At 53.4% G+C, this 26675-nt stretch overlaps 1 protein-coding gene across 1 annotated transcript in view; it reads left to right on the forward strand.

Moving 5' to 3' along the window:
* The window catches only part of Zfat (zinc finger and AT-hook domain containing), a 134853-nt gene that overhangs the window by 41131 nt on the left and 67047 nt on the right, over positions 1-26675 (forward strand). Inside the window, exons 4-7 of the mRNA XM_048358468.1 lie at positions 9248-9436; positions 11153-11306; positions 18024-19480; positions 20385-20617. Coding sequence (XP_048214425.1) covers positions 9248-9436; positions 11153-11306; positions 18024-19480; positions 20385-20617 — 2033 coding nt within the window. The remainder of the gene's footprint in view (positions 1-9247; positions 9437-11152; positions 11307-18023; positions 19481-20384; positions 20618-26675) is intronic.

Consider the following 26675-nt stretch of genomic DNA (forward strand, 5'->3'; position numbering starts at 1 on the left):
AGGTATTTTTTTGAACATTTAATAACGGGAAACAGAATAGCACCTTGGATTTAATGGTGCATGTTCATCATCTTTCCGCCATCGTGGCATAATAGCTGAGGTAATCAACTTAAAAGGAGGAAAGGGTTGTTTTGGTTTCAGTCCCTGGTCTTGTAGGCTCCGTGGTTTGGGCCTGTGGCAAGGCAGCACACTGGTGAAGAATGTGTGATAGAGCAAACCTGCTCACCTCGAGGTAGATGGGAAGCAGAGAAACAGGAAGTGGTGTGAATCAAATATCCCCTTAACAGGGCATCCCTCTCCAATGTCCTAATTTTCCTCTACTAGGACCATCTCCTAAACTCCAAAACCTTCAAATAACACCATGGGCTGGGGACCAAGCCTGAGCATATAGGGCCTTGGGAACGTTCCAGATCTAAACAGTAATGTTAGTAACTAAGCATGTACTTGCAGCAGAACATTTGGAAAATGACATCTCAGATAGCAGCACTAGAAGAGTTTGACTAGGGTCGCCCTTGCCTTTCACTGTGATATCCTTATTTCCAAACTTGGATGTCTTTTTTGTTGTTGTTGTTGTCAGTAGCCATCTCTTAGCTTGTTTGCTAAAGGCTGGCACTCTATCTCTTGAGCTCCGCTTTTGGCTTTTTACGGGTTAACTGGAAATAAGTGTCGCTCAGACTTTCCTGCCTGGGCTGACTTTGAACTGGGATCCTCAGGTCTCAGCTTTTTAAGTAGCTACGCTTATAGGCCTGAGACACAGGTACCCAGCTTAGATGTGTTTCTTAAGGAGACACTATCTTACCAGTTATTCCTCAGGTACACTGTGCCCTGGGATTTACCAGGTATTCTATGTGACTGTGTAAACAAATCACCCAAAGTCCCTGCTGGCAATAGCTGGGGGGCCTGGATTTCAGCCGGATTGTAGTCCTCTCTCTGGGTGCTGCGTCTGGGGAGGGCGCCCTTTAGCTGCACGTGTGTTGCTAGACATTGAGTCTTTCTCATCCTTAGGAAGATAGGCCTTTGCTGAACAGAGCGCTAGCTCCTTCACGTCCCAAGAATGGTCTCTTCCTAGCAAGGAGCATCTCTGCAGCGCCGAGGGGCCTGGGACCCCCGGGCGGCGCTGATGGGATTGTAAACGCCTGGCCCTGGTGGCTGGGCTGGAGGTGTAGTCTGCCGCGCCAGGCGCAGCTGGGCAATTGAGTGCCTGGCCGGCCAGAGGCTCAAGCGGGGCCATTCATCTGCATATAGAGTGGTTAGGGGCAAATGGCCTCTTGCTGTTCGTGGGGACTCTGCCGAGGGCACAGAGGGCAAATGCCAGCTTCATTCTGCCCAGCCATTAGCACCGATGCCCCTGGCCCTGTCAGAGTGAGGTAGGCACTGCTCCGTGATGGTGTTCAGGGCCGCAGAGCACAGACCGCCCGTAACCAAGCAATTTCTCCACAGAGAAAGCGCTAATAGGTCACGCAGTCATCGCTTCCAGTCCAGCCAGGCCACCTGCCCTCTCTACTGCCTTCAGAGGGTGGTACGCTCGGCGTGTGACCGCCACCTTGTCCCGCCCTGGGGCCCCTGTGCGGCCGCTTCCTCTTCTCCAGGCACTTGGCCTGGATGTCTGCCCTGTACAGAGGACAGTGGGAACGCAGTTGCTTTTGCGTGTCAGGCTGGATCCGCCAAGCATGGGAGAATACCAGGCTGCGCTCCCTCCTCCCTTCCCCGTGCCTTGGTTCTCCTGCCTCTCGGCAGGGATGGGCCCCTTTACAAGTGCGGCGAGGATGGAGGAGACGACGGCAGGGGCGGCAGGCTGCGTGTTGTGTGGCCGGGGCACGATCAGTGTGGGCTCCATAGCCAGCGACGCGTGAATCCCGCCGGCCTCACTGAGTTTGCAGTGATGGGATGACCAGCTCCGCCGCCCTTCCTCTGCCTCCTTCCTCTGCCTCCTTCCCGCTCCTCCGAACCTCACACCGCGCGGCTCCCGTTCTGGGTGCGCGCTGCATCCGCGGTCGGCCCCGCCCGGCATGTACGCGCCCGGCAGGGATGCACTGGTCTGTGCGCTGCAAATCACAGACGTGAGGCCAGCGCTGGGCGTCCCACCGAGTCAGGAACGAGCCGGCCTGGACGGGATCAGAGCGTCTGCGGTGCTGACGCGGCTTCCGGGGACGCGGGCCTCGCTCCTGGGAGACGTGAGGCTTTGTGGGAAGGGGGTCGTGTCAGAAAGCTCGGAAATACGCAGCACGTGAGGAAGATCGCTTGGGGGAGAGTCGGGGTGGGGGTTGATTCTGGAGATGGAAGTGCTGCTGCTTTTAGAAGACTGGCTTCGAGCCGGAAGAGGTGGATGTGAGCTCAGACTTGCAGTTCACCCGGTCCCTTCCAGTCGCATGGAGCCGGAAGTGCGCAGGGCCATGGGGCCGGCAGTTTCGTTTGCCGTGGGTTCCAGAAGGGTTGAGTAGGGAGGACCAGGCTGCAGAGGTGGAGTGAGGGCTCCCATCTGGGCCCCAAATGCAGACACATCCTGGGATGACGTAGCGGGGAGTGTGGGCTACACGGCTCCCTCTCGGTTCTTGGATCCTTCTCTCCCAGCACCAGAGGGATCTGGAAGGCTGGCACGGAGGCCCTGGCCCATTCAGTCGGCCACCTGCAGAGGCGCAGGGTGTACCCCGCCCCATTCTGCAGGGAATGCCACAGTGCGTTGGCCAGCCCTGGGGAGAGAGGTTGGAGAGACTGGGAACAGACAGCCGGGAGGTGGGAAGCAGGGAGACCAGGCCTCCCCCCTCCTCCCCCGGGACTGGGTCAGTCCCTTGCAGCCACCTTGGCACACCGCGCGGGGTCGGGTCTAGGCACTTAGGAGCACGAGTGTCTGCCAGGCACTCCTCCGTGTCCGTGCTGTGCAGCTCATCCGGCCCTGGCTGCGGCGGTGCCCAGGCTCGTGTGCACCCTCGGGTTGTGCTGGCCTGGGCCCCTTGTGTCCGACCTTGTTACCATGCGGGCTGTGTGTAGTCTTGGGTTCCTGTCTTGGGAGTAGTTTACATTAGTGCAGACAGCTTTCCTCTGAGATGGTTTGGCAGTGACTGCCTGGAGCCAGCAGTTAGAAACCCATACTTGACTAGCTCCCCAACACCCCCTTTTCCTCCAGCACCTTGGGGTCCCTAAATCTAGCTTACAGCCCAGACCATTTGTTAGCATGTTTCTCTGTTACTGCTCATGTTCACAGTAAATAATGCTAGGTAGTACCTGAGAATACATATTTACTTAATTTTGACACGAGGGATTTGGAAACCTTCAAAAACCCAGCCAAGCAAGTTATTTTAGATGGAAATAAGTGACAGATTTCCTCTGCGGGAGGAAGTTTCATTCATTGTGAGAATGTGGAGATGGAGGTTTCTGGCTTTTCTCTTTGTGGAGAGCGGGGGCCCTTCTCTGAACGGAATTGTCCTGAGAGCACCGAGTACAGGCCCACGATGTCCTTCCCGTAGGGACCCCGAGAGGAGCAGAGGAATGACTCTTGACGGCGGGCCTGATTTCATCTGTGCCTTACGATTTTCGCAATGTGGAGGAGCAATGGCCGTGGGAGCTATGGTGTGGCTTGAAGAGCCTGCGGGGATGTAGCTCTGGGAGTTTCCAGAAGGTAGAGAAGATAGCACTGATGAGCTGTATGCCAAAGGCTTTCAGAGAAGTCCTGCCCTTCTTACAGCAAAACCTTTGAGGTCTGTTTCACTATTTGTGTTTCCTGGGGATTAGTCAGTTGCCTAGAGTCCCCTTGTCCGTGGTTAAGTGGTGTCATCACCCCCACCTGGTAGCGTCTCCGCCTGACAGCAGGGTGGTGTTTGCCCATGGCCCCTTTCTTCCCTCCCACCAGCAAGCCTGGTGCTGGGCCTGGTCCGTTTGCGGTGCGCCCGCGGCCGGGCTAGCTCCCGCAACCAAGTGACTGCTGCTCAGGAGGGAGGAGGAAACCCATCACAGAGCGGTGGGATGTTCAGAAGCAAAGGCAGCCGGGAGCAGGTAGGGGGAGAGGTACGTGTTAGCCAAGGAAAAAGTGGAAGAGTTTAAAAAGCCAGTAACCAAGAGAAATAGAAAAACATCCTATCGAAAGGCCTTGGTACACGTGAGCCGGAGAAGTGCCCTGTGCGTAGAAGAAAACCCCCTGCCAGGCTGATGCCAGCCTGAGCCCAGGATGTGTTTCGGAGGGGAAAAGTCCACTTTGAGAAGTCCAGAGGTGGTCGAATGAGGAGGCTGGGACATGGACGCAGAGCTAGGACGCGGGGGAGCAGGGGCTTCCGCGTTCAAGAGGAAGCGTGTGCCTGCAATGCCGGTAAGACTGTGAGTGACATCTTTCTGTATTCCCCTCGCCCTCCTGCTTCCTCAGGGATACACTGAGCACCCTATGGGCCGACCCAGGTGCAAGGATGGAGATGGGTGTCCACCTGGCTGAGAGGGTGGGCATTGCTGTACTCAAAACACTTGCACTTGGGAGCTGGCTCTGGGTGGCATCCAGGACTTCACGTAGTGTGCCTCTTATTCTGGATTATCCATTGCTCTCTAAAGGCACCAGGTGGCTTCTCTTGGAGAGAGTATGCTTTCTCTTCTCTGCAGGTCCTCTTCTTCCATAACTGGTCTGGTTCTTGATGGGCCCGTGAAGATCATCTCCACGAACCAAGGCAGCCAAGTTCCAAGGCAGCTTAGCCTAGCGCCCGGCCACGGTGCCCGAGTTTGTGGGGAAACCTAGCGCGGAGGCTTCTGAAACTTGGGAAAGAACGTCGCTCTCCCGCGCTGTGGATCTTCATTTCTTGAGGCCGCAGAGAACTGACGGCCGGGCGGGGCTTGGGGTTGCACGGGGGCAGTCCTGGAGGCGCCTTGGCGTGTGTTGTCCTGGCACCGGCCATGGCTGCAGCATTTGAGTTCAGTGTGATCCCAGGAAGCAAGAGTGAGGGTGGAGAGAAGCCGTGGAGCCGGATGCCCAAAGCACCGCCCCAGCAGCTCCCAGCATGAAGCCCGGAGCGCTTGTGCCGGTTCTCCCGTAACAACTGCGCACGCGGGTCACGTGCCACAGGGACGCAGTGCGAGCCCGCTGCCGTCCGCTACCGGTGGCCGGGACCCCCACAGAGCACGGCCCGAGGCCGGTGGCGTCAGGGGGCCTAGAGGTACGTGTGGCTCTCCAGCCCCCCTTGCACGTTGCCAGCCTTTTCCTTTATTCCCTCGCACGGTCGCAGTCGCTTCTTCTTCCTCTGCCTCTTCTCGGCGCTCTTCCATGGGGGAGCAGGCCTCCGGCAGTGAGCCTGTGGGGCTCAGCCACCTCCGGGCCGTGGCGGTGGGGCAGGCGGGCACGCGGGCTCGGGGGTCGAGCGTGGCGAGGACGTTCAGTCAGCGGGTGGTCCCCGCACCAGGCTGCGTGCGTGCGCGGTCGCGGCCTCCGTCGTGCCGGAGTGGAGGGGGCGGGGGTTTATCACAAACCTCACCTTTCCCTCAAGGGACGGGAGGGCGGCCGCTGAAAGGTCTTGAGCAGGAGCGACAGGGTTCGGTTTGGATTTTAAAGTAGTTCACTGCGGAGTCAAGTTGGAGGCTGCGTTAGTGGGGATCCTGTTGGTAAGCGTTAAGAGTGCGTTTAAACAGGAGAGCGTCCTCCCCCTCAGAGAACGAAACGGTCTGTCTGGTGTCAGTGGTCCAGGGTGGGCACGGCCGCAGAGCTGTGGCATTAAGATGCCAGGACCCGTCTTTCCTGGTGACCCTCCGGGGATCGGCTTGGGCTTTTACTAGCCACTCGTTGTGCCTGGCAGACAGTGGCCCAGCAATGTCCACGGTCTGTCCTTTGTTTACTGGGGAAGAGAGATGCTCTCGGGATCCCTTGGAGCAGGAACGGGAGTTGGGATCCCAGCAGGGCGTACCCCAGAGCAGCAGGGAAGGAGGTGCAGGTAGAAGCTGCTGTAATGGAGTCCGAGACCATGCTTATCCAGTCTTCTCTACCCAGGCCACCTCAGTTCTCTTTGCCGCTCTGTGATCCAGCATTGCTTCCGGACCTTCCCCTGCTCCCATCCACTACTCTCGTGTTCTGTGCCCAGTTCTGCCTTGCTGCTCACGCGTGGTGCTCAGAGCCGGACGCCAGTCCTCCGGGGCAGTGTGTAGCACTTCTCCAGGCACTTCTAATTAACCCCCGTCCAGTGGCTGGACGTGAGCTTGTCTTCTGTTGATCCCGGTGGTTAGCCAGGTTAAGCTTTTGGTAAACGCGAATTCTCAGGTCCTTTTTTATGTGAGCATGTCTATTCCTGGCACATCACCCACATATTGAATTGCATCCCATGCTGAATTCATTTGAATTGCATCCCACGGCGAGACATCATTTTAAAAGCAAAAAAAAAAAAAAAATTTTGCGAGATGCTGTTCTACCTTTTTTATAGCATCCAATATATCCTGCTGTAGTTATTTATGTGTGTATCACCCAATATCTAGGCTACAAAAAGATTTCTACAACTCAGGCAATTTGTAGACCTTTGGAAATGTTTTTTGTTATAGCCACTAAAAAAAAAAAATAATAAAGCAAAAACTGCTGTGCGGCAGGATTGTATCAAGCTCCCAAAATGTAGACTCTGCTGGCAGGCAACCTCGGAGACTGCTCTGCGTGCCCCGTTCTGTGGCTTTCTGGGGGTCATATGCTACAAGGAAATATCGCCGCCCCCCCCCCCCATTTGAGGCCTTGGGGCCCCAAGCAGGTCCAGTTCTGAGTGATTCGTGGTCTTATTCATTTTTCTTTAATTTCCATCTTAACACGTGTTGGTACTAATTATGTGACTGAAGACCTTTTCCGGTCAGTTAAGAACTTCTAGCTGAGCCTGGCTCAAGTGGTAGAGTTCTTGCCTGGCAAGTGTATCCAGGCACCTGGATGACAGGGTGACGCGAACCACGCTCGTTTGTAAAACCTAAGAAATGGCGAGCGCTTGTCTTCTTGACTCTGCCTCAGTTGCCAGGCGTTTTCCCTGCTTCGTCTGGAGAGAGCTTTCCTTCGGCCAGCAAACCTTCTGAAGGCCTCGCCCTCTTCGGGGTTGCCTTTTGCACACTGACTGGAGTGTTTATGTGTTTGGCTGGCTTGAGTTTTAGGCCTATCTGTCTCTGATGTCTTGCATTCCTCTGGTTTCTGCCCCCCCGCCCCGCCCCCAGCCTGGTTCCCAGCTAACTCCCCCGATAACCCCGCATTCCAGGGCTTCCCCATCCCCCTTCTTCTGCCCTCCTGTTCTCTAGCCCTCTTTTCCTGACTCCCCCTGGGTCCGATAAAGGGCTACGAGGAAAATGCTCCCTGCGCTCCTGCCATGGGTTGGGAAGAAGTGATTCTTAGCAGGGTCATTTCAGACTTGGTGATCCTAAGAAAGACCCCCCCGCCCCCCTTCCCCCCCTTCCAGCTGTTTGCTTCCCTCTTGGGAAATTTCGTAGCGTTTATTCTTGATGGCCCATGGCAGGACGAGTTGAGCGGCGGTGTCGACGCTGTCGTGGGCGGGTTTTGTGCTGAGGTGCGCGGGGGCGCGTTTGAGCGCCTTTTGAGCCCGTTCTGTTTCTGTCCCCTAGCAGCGCAGCGACACACACGGGAAGCGCGACGCTGGTCCGAGGCTTCCTCGGGGGTTCACTCGCGGGCCTCGTGGTGCCCTCCCTCTGTGTCTTTGGCTTGGTTTCCCTACTATTTTAGATCAGCCTTGCACAATCGGATTCCTTCCCCCTCCCCCCTCCCACTTGCTTGCCAGGCCCTCTCGTTGCCTTTGCTGTCCCCCTTTCACACACGTGTGTCAAGTGTTTTGACCCTATTCTCCGTTCCTCCCCGGCTCCGATTTGTCTACCTCTTCCCACTCACACCTACCCCCCAACCAGACAAGAAATGCTTCAACTTCCTAGCTGGGTACTGCTGGCGCATGCCCGTAAATCCTAGCTGCCCGAAAGGATGAGACCTCAGGATTGTGGTTCAAACCCAGCCTGGACAGAAAAGCCCATGAGACTCTTATCTCCAGTTAATCAACAGAGAGCCTAAAACAGAGCTGTGGCTCAAACTGGTAGATCACTAGCCTTAAGCACAGAAGCTCAGGGATAGTGCCCAGGCCCAAGTTCAAGACCCAGAACGGGTACAAAAAACAGGCTCAGCTTCCTAGTACTTTTTTTGTTTTGTTTTGTTTTACCCTGAGTATTCTTTTTTTTTTTTTTAAGTTAATTTACTGGGCTGGGAATGTGGCTTAGTGGTGGAGTACTGGCCTAGCATGCATGAAGCCTTGGGTTCGATTCTTCAGTACCACATAGACAAAAAAAAACAAAAAACAGGAAGTGGCGCTGTGGCTCAAAGTGGCAGAGTGCTAGGCTGGAGCAAAAAGAAGCTAGGGACAATGCTCTGGCCCTGAGTTCAAGCCCCAGGACTGGCCAAAACCCCCCCCCCCCAAAACCAACCTAATTTACTTTATTGTTATTATAGAGGTGATGTGTGGGGGAGTACAATTGCATGAGTCAGGTGATGGGTACGTTTCCTTTGGCACAGTGTCTTCTGCTCCCCCGTTCTCACCCAGTCCCTCCCGCCTCTCCACCCTTGACTTGTACAGTTCCCTTCCGTCAGTCTCCAGTGAACCCCACTGCTGCATTTCTCCACCCGTTTCCCCTCGACTTCTGCACCCTCCCACCGATCCTTCCGACGGTGTACACTTGAATACACCGTACGTAAGGAAAAGAAGACAGAATCATAAGAGAAACCTAAAAGCCAATAGTAAAAAAGTCAGGTCTCTTGCTTCCGTATCTTGGGGCTCATGTTGGTGTGTCCATTATTTCATACTCACACGGACTTCCTCGTACTCTTCCTGTTAGGAGCAATGTGAACTGTTGGGAGTTTCACCGTGGTGTCTTGCACATACACACGCCGCGTTGTGGTCAGATGGACGGCACCTGCCTCTTAGCGTTTTTTTTTTATCTCCAGCTGGGCTGCGGGGCCCTGGAGGGCCCGCGCTGTCCTTTTCCCTGCCGGGGAGAGGGACAGGACCCAGACGCGTGAGTGCAGTGAGTGCTGTCTTTCTTGGACTCCTTGCCTCGTCCCTGCTGTGTTGCTGGTCATGACGGTCTAGTCTACCGGGCTTCGTGGCAGCCAGACGAGGGGCTGTGTCTGAGCTGCCCAGTGGCGTGTCCCAGTGCCCGTGGTGTCTGGACGGGGAGCGTGCACTGGGCGGAGTAAAGGCCGGCAGTGGCACTGCCTTCTAACTCCACACCTCGGTTCCTGCATCTCCGCATTTCCCCCCCCCCCCGCCCCCAGGCAATGAGTCAGACCTTGAGCTAGAAAAGAAGGGTAAGGAAGATGACCGAGAAAAAGCCCCGAAAAGACCTCGGGCCCAGAAAACCGAGAAGATGCCGAAGACGACCCCGGGGAAGGAGGCGGCGCAGCTCTCGGGAGCCAAGAAGCCCATCGTCAGCGTGGTCCTGACTGCCCACGAAGCCATTCCAGGTGAGCGCCACGGGGAGGGCCGGCCAGGCTCGCGTCCCGGTGGTGGCTTGGAGCCGAGGGCCTCGGCGGCTCCCTTAGTCACCCGTGGGTTTGGGGTGACGACAGGCGGACCTTCCCCCCGTGAGCTGCGGTGGGTGACGGGGCCCGGGGCAGGTGGCGGGGCCGCGGGGACCTCAGCCCGCACTGCTGCTCCTCCGTGCCCAGGAGATCCGCCCGCTCACACACAGCCCCCCCCCCCAAAGCACCTCCTGACCTCTCTTTATACTTTTATTGGGGTTCGCTGAACGGCTTACAATTCTAGAAATTTCAGCCTCTCTTCACTTTTCCATCAGATAACCGGCAGATGTATTCTACTTACAAAAAAAAAAATTATCTCTTGGCTGGAACAGGCTAGATGAAAAGCAGCTTGTAGGAGTAGATTTCAAAGTATAGTATTTTCTTTCTATTTATTTAGAATTGTGTTTGTCCTAATAAAAAGATCAAGTTTAGTGTTTAAGAACAGGCACCGCAAGTCCCTTATCTGAACGCTTCTTACACCGATAACCCTAACTACTCAGGAGGCCGAGATCTGAAAGATCGTGGTTCTAGAGCAGGTTGGGCAGAAAACTTATTAAGAATTATCTCCAGAATAACTAGCAAAAGACTGGGCTAAAAGCACGGCTAAAGTGGTGGAGTGCCAGTCAGGTTAGCAAGTAGCGTAAACACGAAGTCTTGAGTTCAAGCTCTAATACGGTCAGAACAACCCAAACCCAAACTAACTTTCAAGCATTCAGTTTCGATGCCAGTGGTATTTAAAGTGAAACCTCTGGATACGTTTCCTCTTTCACATTTCACTGTACAACAGAGTGATCAGTAGACAAGGGACTGTATAAGATTAGGGAAAAGAATTTTCTGGAAAGTCACTGTTTCGGCTCCATTCTACTTTAGAGAAGTAAGTAGTATTCTGGAAGCTGAAAATCCCAAAAGAGTTTCCCTGTTCTTAGTGATTGCTAGAGAAAATTTCCACTATTTTTCTCCAAAAATTAGTAGTGGCGTTTTGAGATTTCTCTGTGAGTGAAAGTACAATTACTTTCCTCTGCTATTCCAGAAACAAGGGTAGATTGCAACTTCCACTATAAAACATTGGTATGCACGCATGCATGCATGCACGCACACACACACACACACACACACACACGTGTGCACGCGCTCTGGGGGGGGATGCTCGCTGCTGTAAAAGGTCGTGAATCATGTCACACCATGGGACGACAGAAGTAACACTGACCTGGGAAGTATTTTGCTAGGGTGGAGATAGCGACCCGGAAGTGTCAGAGCCAGGGCACATTTGGGCCTGGACTCAGGTGCCTCACCAGTCTTTTTCATGGTGTGTTCTTCTTCTCTAGGCCGCTTTTGGTGCAGCTGGGTATTTTAACATGTGTTTAACATGTTTAACATGTTAACATGTGTGGGTGGTTGCACGTAAAGCCTTGTACGTAATACACGCCTGTGTATGTATGTTTCCTAAATTCAAGTGAAACTCACCTCCAGGAATATTTGCACAGATCATTAGAAAGCTTGCCCCCTGGGCACGTGCATTCCCATGCACGCGCGCACATATTACACGTGCGGGCTACACAGGAATCGTACAGTGAAACGCTCCACGGGCCCCTGCCGCCTCTGTTGGGATGGGGCCGGGGCCTCTCTGTCAGCAGCGCCACTGTGTGTCCTCGATCTCAGGTGCTACCAAGATCATTCCGGTGGAGGCCGGGCCTCCCGACGCTGGGGCAGCAAATCCCGAGACCAGCACGGCCGACCTGGTGCTGCCGCGAAGAGGGTACCAGGAGTACGCCATTCAGCAGACCCCGTATGAGCAGCCGATGAAGTCGAGCCGGTGAGTTGTCCTGTGGGGGAGGCTCCGGCCAGGGCTGAGGGTGTGGGTGACCCCCCCAGAGCCTGCCCGCCGAGGACTGGCCGGCTCGTTTGTGAAGGGCGCCAGCTCCGTGGAATGAAGACTCAACCCCGCCCCTTGTGCCTTCGGGCGGCTCCACGCCGGGGAGGCAGAGGGGCTTTTGAAAGTGAGCGAGAGCGTTGTGCTTTTTTATTTATTCACTTTTGGGGTTGGTTGTTGTGAATATACTGGGACTTGAACGCAGGGCCAGGGCACTATCCTTGACTTTTTTTTTTTTTTAACTCAAAGCTAGTGCTCCACCAGTTGAATCGCAGCTCCACTGTGGCTTTTTGTTAGTTAATTGGTGGTAAGAGTTTCACAGACTTTTTCTTCCTGAGCTGGCTTTGAAACACAATCCTCAGGTTTCGGTTTCCTGGGTAGCCCACCCAGATTAAAGGCGATGAACCATTGGGGCCCAGCTTACGTCTTTTTACAGACAACAAATTCTTTGACAAATGGAAAGGAATGTCAGTTAAAAATATAAATTAACAATATTTTTGAGTAATATTACATTTAGAATTAAGTACTATTATAGAGGTACTAAAACATGAATTTTGCTTTTGATTATACTTTACTGTAGACTATCTATGCACATATTACAGACTTGTAGTTATTAGACTATAAGAGCCGTAGAATTAAAAAACCTTTTAATAGGCTGTATTAGTTGTATTAGAAAATGTGTATGTGACATTTCAACATATGCTTGTCATATGTCTTGGTTAAATTCAGCCCCTCGTTTCTCCTTCAGCCCCTAATATTTATTTATGTATTTGTTATTATAAAGGTGGTGTACAGAGGGATTAGTTAGATAAATCAGGTAATGAGTACATTCCTTTTTGAACCCTATCACCCTGTCCCTCATTTTCTCCCCGTTTTTTCTCCTCTGACCCTCCTTCCCCACAGGTTGTATAGTTCATTTTCAACATCGTGTCTAGCGAGTATCTCTGCTGAATTCGTTCTCCTTTTGTGCCGCCACTTCTGTGCTTCTCCTTACCCTCCCCCAAACAGAGAAACTTGCCTACAAGACAAATGGCACAGAAATCAAAAACAGCAACAAAAGGGGGGGGGAATGAAACAATGAAAATCCCCCACAAAAAAGTCAAATTAAAATCCTCTTGTTTCCATTTCTTGGAGTTTGTTTTGATAGACATCATTTTATAGGATCGCTCGCGATTCATCGCCCCGTTTTATTGTTCTGTTTTCACACATGAATGGGGAAAATGCTTCACCCTCTCTGTTCCGTTTCCCTCCTTCCGCTGGTACCCACCCCTGAATGGGACCTGTCATTCATTGTTAAACGTACATAGTAAATGGCTCAGAGGCGTTTTCCAATGGATGCGCACCTGCAGGTTTTGTTCTTTCATCAGACCGATGTCTTTACTTACCTTTCCCATTCTCCCTCTGCTATTCAGCAGCCTTCAGAGAGTGTTACTCGCCATCTTCCTACGCAGATGGAATGTGATTGGATACTGCTCGCTCTACCCCCCTCTCCGCTATCTCATCCTATAATCCCCTCACCCTGTCCCGCGAGGGTATGCATATTCTCTCTCTATCTGGGCATGTGTGATCACGTATGTGTTTGTTGTGGTATGTGTTAATCCACGTGTGGAGAAAACAAGCATGTGACCCCCCTTGTCTTTCTAAATGGAGCCTTGTGATTTAAGCAAACAACAAAAGGTGTAAACATGGCCTGATTTCTGTGTTGTACGTATTACAATTAAAAAGAAAAATCTCTATTCTTTCCTTTCAGAAGTAATACAAGCTTGTTATAGGAAGCTCAGCCTTCCCATATGGTGAGAATTACTGTAACCCATACCTTCTTTGTCTAGATTTAACTACTGCTGATAGTTTGGGTTGTATACCTCTAGACATTTTCATTATATGCTAACAAACATCACTCTCGTTAGTTTTTTAAACACTAATTACCAAATATACTATTGCAATTTAGCACCACGAAAACTTTTCATTTTTAGGGTATGTTAGATATCTGTATAATTATTGCATGAGTTTATAGTAGTTTAAATGACTAGTTGTTTTCATTTTCCTTTGTTGTTTTTCAGATAGGGTCTTGTGATTGTCGGGACTGTAATTGTGCTGTGATCCTCCTGTTTATGCTTCCTGCAGAGCTGGGGTAATAGGTACACGCGGTATACCCGCCTTGTTGGTTGACATGGGATTTCAGGAATTTTTTTTTTTTTTTTTTTTTTTGCCAGTCCTGGTTCTTGGACTCAGGGCCTGAGCACTGTCCCTGGCTTCTTTTTGCTCAAGGCTAGCACTCTGCCACTTGAGCCACAGCGCCACTTCTGGCCTTTTCCTATATATGTGGTACTGGGGAATTGAACCCAGGGCTTCATGTATACGAGGCGAGCACTCTTGCCACTAGGCCATGTTCCCAGCCCCAGGAATTTTTATTTTTGCTTAGCTTTGAACTGCAGTCCTCTTGACCTCTGCCTCTAGTGTAGGTCGGATCGCTGGCATCATTCACGGTATCCAGCCCTAATAGCTAATACATGAGTGGGACTGCAGTGGTTAATGCTTTTGAACATGCATCTTCCCATTCTTCAAGACTTCCTGAGGGGAAAATCGCTAGAAATGAACTTGTGTCTTAAAGACAGCTTCGGTCAACATTAGCGGCCCCCCTCCCTGCACTCGGATGAGCTGACCCTGTGGCGGAGTAGCATTCTAGGAAGCGTTCTAGGAAGGGTGCCCTTCCTAGCTGGGCTGTGTCCCTGGGGAAGTCTGTCAGCCAGTTATCAGCAGGGGTCTGAGAGCATCTCTCCCAGCTGGATCAGCTGGGAGAGGGGACATGAGGTGTTCCGAGTAGGCTGTCCAATGGGCTGGCCCTACACTGTAGTCCTGTAATTTGGCTTAAGATTCTGGGCACTGACCCAGCCCGTGCCCTGGTGACCCGCACACTACTGCACCCACACTAGGTCTTTAATCCTCTGACCGTCCATTACACGGGCGTAAGATCGCCTAACTGGTCTGTAGCTCGGTAGTGAGAACAAACCACGAACGAACTCTATGCACACGTTCAGTTCTGCGATTGCGCCTCGAGGTGTGCCTCATTGACTCGCCGTCTCGGTCTTTTGCTCTTGAAAACGTGAACAAGTGAATTTATCAATGAAGTCATAAATACACTTATTCCTTTCATGCAGGTATAATAGAATTAAACCTCATGATCATTCTCTGTGGAAGCTCAGGTTGATTTGTAGACCTTTGCTAATTACCTTCATGATATTTCGAGTCTGCTGGGGAGGGATTCAGCTAAATGCTAATTTAGCTACAGGTACAAATACTCAAAATCCAATCAATGAATCTAGACAGTATTCCTGTTGTCATGCATTCTGTTAGTATTTATTAAATTATACAACGACTTTTTGCATGAAGATTTTGCCTTATAAAATTCACATTGGGGCTTTTAGGTTATATATATATTTTTCTCTTATATTAAGTACCATACAGACATGCATAAAATGTTTTGGAAGTTCACAAAGCTAAGGAAAAAATAATCTACAATCCCATGATTCAGAGACTGCTAATATTTTGCAACATGTTTCCTTCTGATCTTTTTTTTTAGCACTACATTTATTTTATAAACTTGAGTTTGTATTTCGTCAGTGATTTTTTTTTTTAAATCTCATTTTGAAAACTTAAGTCACGAAACATTTCCATACCCTTTGCAAGCTATCACCTCTAGGAGGCAGTGTAATGCACTCAGCTCTTGGACTAGAAGCCATCCTTTAAAAATAGTCCTAAGTGATAGCTTTGAAGACCTCTCTGATAGGCTGGCCCTGCTCCTCAGAGCTTGAGCCCTTGTGCTCCCCGATTCTCTCCCTCCACCACCTGCAGCAGCTGGCTGGGCCCTTTCACCTCTCTGATTTCTCCTGGACGCCTTCCCTCCCCCATTCCGCCCCCCCCCCCCCCGCCTTGGATAGCTAACTCCTGCTTGTTCTTCATATCCTGTCCACTGGGAGGTCTACGTGCTCCCTTAGATCAGGTGTTTCTTCCCTCAGCTAGTCTCTTAGAGAATCCTGCCTTTTCCTTCCCATCGGGGACCTCAAGCTCTTCGTCCTCTGACTTCCGTGAACTTGAGAGAGCAAGGGTTGAATTTGTTTCTGATCTCTTTTGTATCCCCAGCGGCTAGAACCCTTTTCTGGATGAATGAAGTGAATGAGTGAGCAAATGAATGAATGAATGAATGAATGAATGAGAAAACAGATGTGTAAACAGGGTACTGCTTATGTTGGGAACTTGAAGCAGCTTGCTGTACTTCAAACTGTGATGAACGCCGAGCAGCGAGCACCTTCATTTAAACTTCCCATCCCTTCTTTCCCATCGATTCCCAGAGGGGAGATAACTGCAGTACAGTGTGTGCCCTTGTAAAGATTTTTCTAGAGTGTGGTGATGAGCGGGGCTCTCTCACTGAGGAAGGAACGTGGAGGAGAGCAACGCAGAAGAGATGGTGTGGACGTTGCTGTTCTGGGCCCGGGTTTGTGGTCGTCAACGGTGGCCCGTGGGTAGCGTCAGCAGATGTAGACGGCTTAACGCCGGGAGCAGATTCATTACCCTCTGCCGGAGGCGGGGCACCCAGGACGCCACAAGATATTTGTCTAATAATCCAAAAACACAGAGCCGAGGGTTCTCTCCGGACTGCTTGGCTCTTGCAGTTGAGGAGGACATAGTGTGATTTGTTTATTTAATTAATGTTATGAATCCAGGGCTTCTTTCTCCATGTTCTTTGTACCAATAAAATCTGTCACCTTCTGGATATCTTTGTCACTTGGGAAAGATCCAAATTGCTTTCCTTAAGTAAGCCTTGGGCTTAGCATGCAGTCATACTACTGATTCTCAAATTTGAATATTTTAATTACATCATGTGAGTTGCACCCTCTGGTATTTATGGACTGCAAGCCATTAAAATTTTTTAATTTAAAGAGCTAGTTGTATGGCTGGCCTCATAACTGTAGACGGCACAGCTGTGGTCGGTGCACCTGAGTGGTGTCTAATTATTAGCACTCCGTTATGATCAGCATGCCACAGGTCCTTAATCTGGACACACTGTCCAGAGAGAGCACAGCTCTGGCCAGTGTCCCCTGCGTCTTTGGTCTCCTCTGCCGATTCCTGTCCCAGGGGTGTGCTCCTATACTTAGGTGGCAGTCATTTGTTGATTTCAGAAGCAAGATGCCACTTCAACAGCAGTGGGAGCTCCTTTATCCAGGGAACCTTCTCCGCGCACGGTTATGCCGGGGGGGCATTCAGAGGATGAAGATGGATGAACAGGAGAGGGGAGTCGACTTAGGGGTAAATCACTTACCAATTTAATGTTGTGGAGATCCTCACTTTTGGTATGTGAAGATGGATAGATAATAGGTTGGGATTTTAGTTGGCACCGGGCACCAATACCTGTTAGTTTCTTTCTGTTATTACCCCTCTCTTATTCTCAGAAGACAGCATCTTATTGAGACTGTCTTATTATGCATGCACCTTCTCGCCTTGCAAGTAGGAGATTCTCCGAGACAGGCCGTGTTCTTCTTCTCCACCGTGTCTGCATAGTGTCACCTGTCTGCAGTGCACTGGCAGGCGTGAAGCGATGGCAGCGGTTTATTTAACTGCGAGGGAGGTTGGTTAATAGATGGCAGTGCCGTAGCTTCACCCTGCTGGGGAGGGAGGGGGGAGAGCCACTCATCGGCTCCATTGCAGACAGAGCCGCGGGAGAGAGGCAGGCGGCGCGAGCCGGCAGAGGCTCCCGAGCGGCTGACGTGCCAGGCGGCCTGTCTCTCACCCGCGCCCGCCTGCGCCGCTGCGGGGGAGGCCCTCCCCACCCCCCCACTCCCATTCCCACCACGCTCAACTCCTGGCCGTCACGGGAAGGCACATCCTCATTGCTGGAAGATTCCTGGTCTTCTCCCACACGCGCCGGACGTCCCTCGTCCCTTCCCCTGGGAGGCAGGGAGCCTGCGGAGAAGGGCCAGGGTCTTTGCTAGCGGGTGGCTATCCACGGGGGGGGGGGACTTGCACAAAGAGAAGAGGGCACCTCGGCAGTTGGTTGAGTGAATAGCAACTGTCTTACCTCCGGTTCAGCACCAAAGACTGGAAGTGAAGCTGTGGCTCGAGTGGTAGAGCACTACCCTTGAGCGAAAATCCAAAGGACAGCTCCCAGGGCGCAAGTTCAAGTCCCCCCAGTACTGGCACACACAGTGGACATATTCCAGAACACACAGAGGCACGTACCTGCTTGCTGTGTGTAGGACGGCACCTGCCACTTTCCTCCACCTTCCCTCGCTTGCTTCTTTCCCGTTCAGCAAGCCTCCACCCGGACATTTCCAAGTTTCCCCCAGCTTACCTTCACTCAGGCGAGAGTGGGCCTTTCACCCTCCGCCCACGTCTTTCAGTGCCCACCGCGCAGTCAGGCAGTGATTGCCAGCCTGTCTTCTCTTCCCCGAGTGTCGGGGGCCTACCCATGAGCTGAAGGGCTGGGGACCCCTTCTCCTGTCTCTGTGCCTGGCCGTCCTGTTCTTCCAGGCCCGTGTGTGGTGTGAATGCGTGTTTCCTTCCTTCCTCCGCTCCCTTTTGTCTCCTACAGAGCCTCGGTGGCGTCCGGTTCCCCGGGAAGCTCCCCGACCTCCGCAGGTTCATGATGCTGTTGTCTGTCTCCAGGCTAGGCCCCACCCAGCTGAAAATCTTCACCTGCGAATACTGCAACAAGGTCTTCAAGTTCAAGCACTCGCTCCAGGCCCACTTGAGGATCCACACCAACGAGAAGCCCTACAAGTGCCCCCAGTGCAGCTACGCCAGCGCCATCAAGGCCAACCTCAACGTGCACCTGCGCAAGCACACCGGGGAGAAGTTCGCCTGCGACTGCTGCCCCTTCACCTGCCTGAGCAAGGGCCACCTCAAGGTGCACGTCGAGCGCGTGCACAAGAAGATCAAGCAGCACTGCCGCTTCTGCAAGAAGAAGTACTCGGACGTGAAGAACCTCATCAGGCACATCCGGGACTCCCACGACCCCCAGGACAAGAAGGTCGAGGAGGCCCTGGACGAGCTCCGCCTGATGACCCGGGAAGGCAAGCGCCAGCTGCTCTACGACTGCCACATCTGCGAGCGCAAGTTCAAGAACGAGCTGGACCGCGACCGCCACATGCTGGTCCACGGGGACAAGTGGCCCTTCGCGTGCGAGCTCTGCGGCCACGGGGCCACCAAGTACCAGGCGCTGGAGCTGCACGTCAGGAAGCACCCCTTCGTGTACGTGTGCGCCCTGTGCCTCAAGAAGTTCGTCAGCTCCATCCGGCTGCGGGCCCACATCAGGGACGCGCACGAGGCCGCCCCGGAGGCCTCGGTCTTCGCCAGCTCCATCAACCAGAGCTTCTGCCTCCTGGAGCCTGGCGGGGACATCCAGCAGGAAGCCTTGGGGGAGCAGCTGCCGCTGGGGGCCGGCGGGGGCCCGGGGCGCCAGGGCGTCGACGGGCTCAAGGGGGAGGCTCAGCCGGAGGAGGGCCGGGAGCAGCTGGAGAACCCCCCCGCGGAAACACCCGTCCCCGCGGCGCCCTCGGCCCCGTCCCAGGCCGCGGTCGCTGCCCTGCCGCCCTGCAAGCTGGAAACCGGCGTGGCGCCCTCCGACCTGCCGGCCCTGTCCGTGGTCTCCGACGACTTCCTGTTGAAGGACGACGCCCCCGCCCCCGCCGAGGCTCCCGATGCTGCCGCCGCCGCCGCCGCCACCGCCGCCGGCAGGGTCCCGGACGCCCAGCGGGAGCACTCGGCCCAGCCTCAGGGTGGAGACGTCACGCTGTTGCTGTCCACGGCCAAGAGCACTGCTCCGGACCCCGAGGCCGCGAGCGCCCCCAGCCCTCCGCCGGCCGGCGAGCCCGACCTGAGCCGCTGTCTCCTGCCTGACCCGGCCCAGGCCTCGGACCTCCCCGCTCCCGCCGCCACGGCGGCGGCGGGGGGTGAGGACAATGGTGCGTGCCAGCCCGACTCTGGCAAACCCGCCTCTGAGCAGCGGTCCGGCGGCACGGCCTTCATGAAGGTTCTGGACAGCCTGCAGAAGAAGCAGATGGACACTGGCCTGTGCGAGCGGATCCGGAAGGTCTATGGAGACCTGGAGTGTGAATACTGTGGTAAGGAGGGGCGGTGTTCGCGGGGGGTGGGGGGGAGGGCGTCCCTCCCCCCAGCTCCGTCCATTCCTGCTGTGCTGGACTCACGGGGGGGGGGGGGGTGTTTCTACTGGAGCCCGAATAGCCACCGGCCTCCTCCCTGGCAGATAGGGGCCGTGCCCCGCGCTGCAGGTGGTAGGCGGGGTCTGTGGGGACGTCCGGGGTGCCACACGGTCGTCCACAGGGGCACGGCCGTCTGTGCCGGCAGAGGGTTGCCCACGACCTCCCCCGCGTCCTGACCCGAGAAGAATCTTTCTCCTGGCATGTAAGCAGCGGCCGGTTGCACTTCAGCCCTGAGCGCGGCGTAGGGGAGCGGAGAGGGCCGGCAGCCGGCCGCAGCTCTCTGCAGGGAGGACCCCTCCCTCCAGCGGCTCCTGTGGCTCGGAGTGAGACCTCCGCCTCTCCATCTCCCGGGAGTGAGACCTCCGCCTCTCCATCTCCCGGGAGTGAGACCTCCGCCTCTCCATCTCCCGGGAGTGAGACCTCCGCCTCTCCATCTCCCGGGACGGGACGGGGGGGCAGTGGTGCAGGCCGCGGGAAGGCTGCTCCCAACCCGGGTCCCAGGAGTGGGTAGGGCCCCGAGCCGCTTTCCCTGTGCAGGCGTGGTGTCGTCTTGGACCCCGTACCTGGCCCTCAGGCGACGTGTGCTCCTTCCTCCCCTAGCAAACGTGGGGTCACGCTCCACGTGTGTGACCTGCTGCCCTGGAAGAGTCCTGTCCAGACAGAAAGCCGGTAGGGAGTGGAGGGCCGCCCAGACCAGCATGAGGAGGATATAACTGAGTACTTCAAGAGTGATTGATAATTAGAGGAAAATTCAAATTCGGTCTGAAAGAAAATTCCTTGTTCTCATGTGACAATATTTTTTTAGGCAAACTTTTTTGGTACCAAGTGCATTTTGACATGCATGTCCGCACCCACACCCGGGAACATCTGTATTATTGCTCCCAGTGCCATTACTCCTCCATCACCAAAAACTGCCTTAAACGCCATGTCATTCAGAAACACAGTAACATCTTGCTGAAGTGCCCCACTGACGGCTGTGACTACTCGACTCCAGATAAATATAAGCTGCAGGCACACCTTAAAGGTCACACAGAGCTGGTAAGTAGCAAGCCCGAGTGGGGGCCCTGTCTCCCTGCGTGCCCGTGGCTTTCTCGGTGGAGCCTGTGATGTGTCCCCACTGCAGGCCACCCGGGTGTGAGCCTCCCATCCTGAAAACCCAGAGAGGGGCTTCTCGCGGCGGGCTCTTCGCTTTCCTGGGCTTTACTTCATGGCAAGAGGCTCCCATACACCGAGAGAAGAGATTAGACAAACTGTCTTCTGTGCCAGTTTGTCACCATCTCACAGAGTCCATAGAAGAGAGAGTTACAGAATAGAAGTGAAGCACGGATGTTGTAAATGGCATTTTAAAGAATGGTTATTAACATGCTGGGCACCGGTGGCTCCCATCTGCAGTCCTGGCAACTTGGGAGGCTGAGATCTGAGGATTGTGGTTTGAACCCAGTCCACGAGACTCGTCTCCGGCGAACTGGGCGCAAGTGGTAAAACACGAAAAGAGCACTGGAGCGCAAAGCTCAGGGACTGCGCCAAGACCCTGAGTTCAGGCCTTAGTCCTGGTACACAGACGAAAGAATTGCTAGAAACAGGGACCGTGAGAGCTCCCACTAAGTGTTGGCAGGTTATGTGAGATGAGTTTAGATGACCGCGGTCAGACAGCACTTGGTATGTGGTAGGAGTACGGCGGATGTGGAGGACAGCTGTTGCAAACACTGACGGGGAGCATCGCGTGTAGCACCTTGATTTTAAAAAGTGACATGTTCGTCGGGTGGTAAGGATATTCGCCATGGCCGTGTCTGTCCAGTCTTTGGCGGGAGGTCCTGTAATATAATGAGTGCGTGTTTGTTTCTGCACGTTCTACCCCGGTTCAAGTGGCTGACCCCCGGGAGTGCTTGGAGGCGCCTCAGAGTCGTGAAGAGCACACCTGGCTTTCAGCTGTGGCTCTGTGGTGACTCCGCGCCGTGTCAGGCACGGGCAGCCCCCAAATGGGGCTTTACCGGTTGGATGTGCCACCACGCCTTCTGGAACAGAAATCTCTGAACGCTTTGGCGGTTCGCTGCTGAGGCGCAGCCGGGGTGTCTGGGCGTGGTGGCGAGGGAGGAGGTCAGCGTGAGCGTTGAGGTTGGAGTCCCAGTCACAACGCTGTCTCCACGCTGTCACAGGCTCTGCAGACCAGGACAAGACACGTGTCACTTAGGAGGGCTGACAGCCTTCTTGTCAAATAGATACTTGAAACCCAGCACACACACACATATACACGTGCGTGTCCACACATACACACGTGGATATGTGCGTGCATGTGTGTTTACACACACATACACCGGTGGTATTTATACACACTCGTATACATCTATATATCTCTTGTAGTTGTTGGGAGGGAAAGTAGAATGCTCTAGATAAAAGGGCTTGGCACGGCGCCTATCACATACTTGCGTCCCAGCTATAGCTCATCCCTTGGTACTCGCTAGTCACATTTCTCTCCATTCTTGTCTGTTGCTCTTCTTAACCTTGAGGTGAATCATGTGGCCTATTTGTGCCTCAGTTTACCCATGCTCAGATGGGCAATAAGGAGTTTGTCCATTGTCCAATTAGCCTGGTAGGGAGTGAGCCCTGATGCTTACTGTCTTGAAACCTGCATCCCCAGCTTTAGAGGTTTCGAATCTAGGCTAGATGAAGGACAGGAACAAGGTCATTGCCAGTAGACTCTGCTCCCCGAGACACCTATTTTGCCTCACAGCCAGCACTTGCTTGCTTGTGTGTGTTTCTGGGATTTTGGGCTCAATCCAGAATGTGTGACCTCTGAAGGTCTCTCAGTCACAAGGACAGTGCCAGGGAAATGAACTCAGATCTTTGACTGTGCATTCGCATTCTTTTGCCCTTGCACACTGTCTGAAGGACTGTCCCCCATGCTACCCCATGTCCTGCACGGATGGGGGCCCTGAATGGATACTTCCTTAGTGCCTGTCTACGGGACAGGCACAGCTTGCTAAGTGCAGGAGCGGGATGCAGTTAGCCCTGGACCGAGAGATGCTGTCCTTATTTCTCCTTAGCCCTTGGGCTTGCTTAGTCAGAAGTTGTTAAAGTTCAGTTCCCATCTTTCCCTCACCGCTATTTGCAATTCGTGTAATTGAGATACTTGTAAAGGTGAAAGAAGGAGCTGCGGTTGTTTCTGGAGCTAAAGGGCTTTCAGACGCCAGTTGGCTCGGCCATGGCCTGCCGAGGGCTTTTCCGCCTTGTAAGGAATACATAAGTTGTGGTGATGGCCTTGTGGCGGGGCTGGGCAGGCGGTCTGCTGAGGCTGATGAGCGAGGTCTGGGCTAGGAAGGAGGGCGGAGGAAACGTCCCGCAGAATCCACGCCAAACCCGATGTGAAGCCTTTGATTTTATGTCAGGATGTTGCAGTAATAAGCATTTCTCAGCAAACAGAAGAATTGCATTGCTGTTACGGTCGTGGTACTCAGAGCTTAGATGATGTCTGCTTTTTGTGCCTACAGCCTGTTTCTGTAATGAAGGCCAGGGTGCCGTGGGAATGGTTGGCGGCGACAAAAGCCTTCTGCTGCCCCTGAGTATAGATACTTCGGGTCAGATTCAGGGATTTTCTCCAAGTATTTTACATCGAATTCTGTGCAAGGAAAGTTACTGGGAAATTTGGTAGAAGCTTTACTGAGGTACAACTCATGTACTATACAATTTGTTCATTTGAACTGTAAAAACACGGTGTGATTTTGAGTAATAATAGTATCATGCACTATCATGCAACTAACTTAGAACCTTTATTTCCTAAAAGAATCCATTTCCACTGTTATCATCCCTCACCTCTCCCTCCCCATTTCCAGGACAACCACTAACCCACTGTCTCTGGACTTACCTATTTTGGACATTTCATATGGAAGGAAGCATAAACAACACACGTAGTACAGTCTTTTGTGACTTGGTTATTTAGTTCATCCGTGGCGTATCACGTAGTAAAACCTAATTCCTTTTTAGAAGTGGGGACGATTCCACCGGACAGATCCAGAACTTTCACTTCTCCAGCCCATGAGTACCTTGGTCGGTGTGTCAAGGTGCGTTTTCAGCGGCAGAGTCGCTAAGGTGGAACTCCCAACTACCGAGGGCCCTCAACCCACAGGATTGGAGCTAATGCTTTGTGAAGTCATTGAAGCAACACCCACAGGGTTACCCTTGAGGTAGAAGGTTAACCTTTTCCTAAAAGAGCGTTTGCGATTGGGAAGCGGCTGAGAGGAAACGGCGGGAGTTCTTCTTCTCTGCCGTTCTCTTCCCTTCCTCCGTGGTGGCGGTACCCGCTTGGCTGCCCGCTGTTCCTCATGCGGCTCCGTCGTCGCTGTCACGGCGTAGGTGAAGCTGGGGGATGGAGTGAAGGGCGGGGCTCCTGCTCCAGCATCCCGTCCTGTTATCCAGGTCCGTCCGGCTGTGTCAGCATGCTGGGAGAATCTGGCCCTGCCCATGTCTGTGCCTCTGATGCCTGTCTCTTAGCTAAGGGTGCTGTCGTGATTGGAAGGAGCCATGCATAAAATGATGCGGTATTTGTACATGTAACATCAGCATCCTCCCGAATATTTTAAATCGTCTCTGCTTACGGCGGGGAAGTTAAGGATGAGGAGTAATGGGGTCAGAATGGGAGTAGCTGGTGTGCTGTATCGTTGAGGGGATAATGGTGCCCAAAGTCTGTACTTTGAGTACTGGTAGCTTTCTTCTTCTTCGAGCAGTTTGGTTGACTCCTCAGTCTTGAAACCGTGGATACAGAGGCTGGCAGTATTGGCACCCCGGAGACTTGGGGCTTCGTTGAGGAGGCGGCTGGCGGCATTTTCAGAGCAAGTTCTTTGTGCAAGCTTTGTGAGGAGTAGATTTGGGAAAACTTGACTCTAGTAGGATTAGAGTGAGCCCTGGGTTCTGATTGTGCTTGACCTCTGGTAGGAGACCCGCCTTGGTGATTTGGAGCAAAGTGCTCAGCCTCCTTGAGCCTGCCCCTCAGGGGTGGGGAGGGTTAAATTAGGAGGTGGGTACGGAGCACCGGGTCGGCTTTCTCCCTACGGTGATGCATCAGAGGCTGAGAGGCCGGCGTCATGAGCCACGAGCTAGGGTGAAGTAGAGCGTGTTGGCAGCGGTCATCCACACCGAAGGGAAGTCTTGGTTTCCGAGGCCTTTCCCCTTTGCTTCAGCGTGGGTCAGGGTAGGTCCGTGTGCACCGGAGGGGCGGGCATTGTCAGGGAGGTCACTTCCTGGATGTCTGGGTACGTAAGCCTGAAAGCCACTTGAAGACTTAGCAAGGTGGCTCCCAGCCTGGTCCCTTCTCCTGGAAGCGGGGACACCCGTCCAGGTTGCTGTGAGGGACCCCGGGACCCCGGGACACCGGGAGGGGCCTGACCACAGTAGCTGCTGTGACTCCTCCTCCTCCCTCCACCTCTGCTCCTTGGAGGAGAAGGCTTAGTGCTGATGATCGTGCCGGTGCTCCCAGACGGTCTCATGTTCCTCACTGTTTACAGAACTCGCCTTTCATCTTTGAGAAACACATAGTTTTTTTCTGGCCATATAGGTACCAGGCTAAAAAAAAGAACACTTATGTATGCTTGCTAGAAATAAGCTAAAGTAATACATTGCCAACAAAGCACGGAGAGAGTAGAGGAAGCTCCCTTCTGTAGCATTCTGAAAATAAGTGCTACACCTGTTCAGTATGCCTTTTTCTTTCTTTTTCGTAAACTCAGGGCCTGGATGCTATTTCTTAGCTTTTGTGCTCAAGGGTAGCACTTGAGCTACAGCTTCATTTCCAGTTTTTTTTTTTTTTTTGGTGGTTAATTGGAAATGAAGAGTTCCACGGACTTTCTTGCCTGGGCCGGCTCTGAACTACAAACCTCAGGTCTCTTTTTGAATAGAGAGGCTTGCAGGTGTGACCCGCCAGTGCCTGGCTTAGTGTGCATTTTTTGTAAGTACAGGAAAATCGAGCTTCACACGGTCCATTCCATGGGCCTAACGTTTGACTTTCCAAGAACTAAGCAGGTATATTTCTTGTCTGTTTTTCGTGTGGCCATTTGGGTATCTTATCCACTGTGTGGCCGGCCCTCTGGCTCCCGGAACTTTCTTGGTACAGAGCAGACTCTTCCTAGAAGAGGTGAGGTTTAGCTTCCCCTTCCTTGTGCCTGCCACACCCATCGCCCCCTCCCTGCCCTGCGTGTGTGTGTGTGTGTGTGCATGTGTGTTCGTGCTCGGCGGTGCATGGCCCAGCTCCTCTTGATGAGCTCTTGAGGGTCAAGGGTCTCCACCCTCCGCCCTCCGCCCAGTGTCGGCACCGCACAGAGCGGTGTGTCACATTGGAGGAACGAGTGGGTGAAAGTCAGGGAGGGAAGCAGGCACCGTGGCCAGCCTTCATTCCTGAGAAGTCATGCAGAGAGGGATGGCCAGCTTTGTGGTTGCGACTCAGTGCCCGGCCGTTCAGAGGAGAACCTGTTCTATGTACTTCACAGAGTGGGGGAATGGATGGCTTCACCCGATCTTCTTCACTCAGGGCTGGTCTCAGAGTTGAGAAATATCCAGTGCCTGCTACTAACCTGAGGCAGGTCACTCAGGAAGAGGCTGCTCCCAATACCCCTCCCCACCTCCTGTCAAGCGCCCTTTGTGGCTTTGAGGGCATCTTTATCCACTAACAGACCGAGAGGGCCGAGCTCTTCCTATCCTTACAGCTAGGTCTCTGGTGCCCCGCCCCATTCCCGGGAGCTCTCATAACCAAGGGTCTTTTTAAGTGTGTTTGGGTTTCATGTCTGGCAAGGCACGGAGGCTTTGAAAAGAAGTAAATGAGCCTTAAGAGTCTGCTCTTCTCCCAGCCTCCTTTACCACGGTCTGTGTCCTTCGGACTGTCTTCAAAGGCATCGAGAATCAGGTCCCTGATAAGCTCTAAGATAAATTGCTTTCAGACTATCAGGGATTAAAAGGAGAAAAATCAAATAGCTAGGGCTCAGGGGAGATCAGTGTAAACTCCTTCAAAGCCTTTCCGAACGTCTCCATCAACTCTGATGACAAGGCGGCCTCCTCCGGGAGGCTGGGGGTGGGTGGGGGGTGGGGGTGGGGGGGGGTGGCCCTGCCTGTCTTT

This window comes from Perognathus longimembris, chromosome 12 (genome assembly GCF_023159225.1).
Source record: "Perognathus longimembris pacificus isolate PPM17 chromosome 12, ASM2315922v1, whole genome shotgun sequence".
NCBI classification, from domain to species: domain Eukaryota; kingdom Metazoa; phylum Chordata; class Mammalia; order Rodentia; family Heteromyidae; genus Perognathus; species Perognathus longimembris.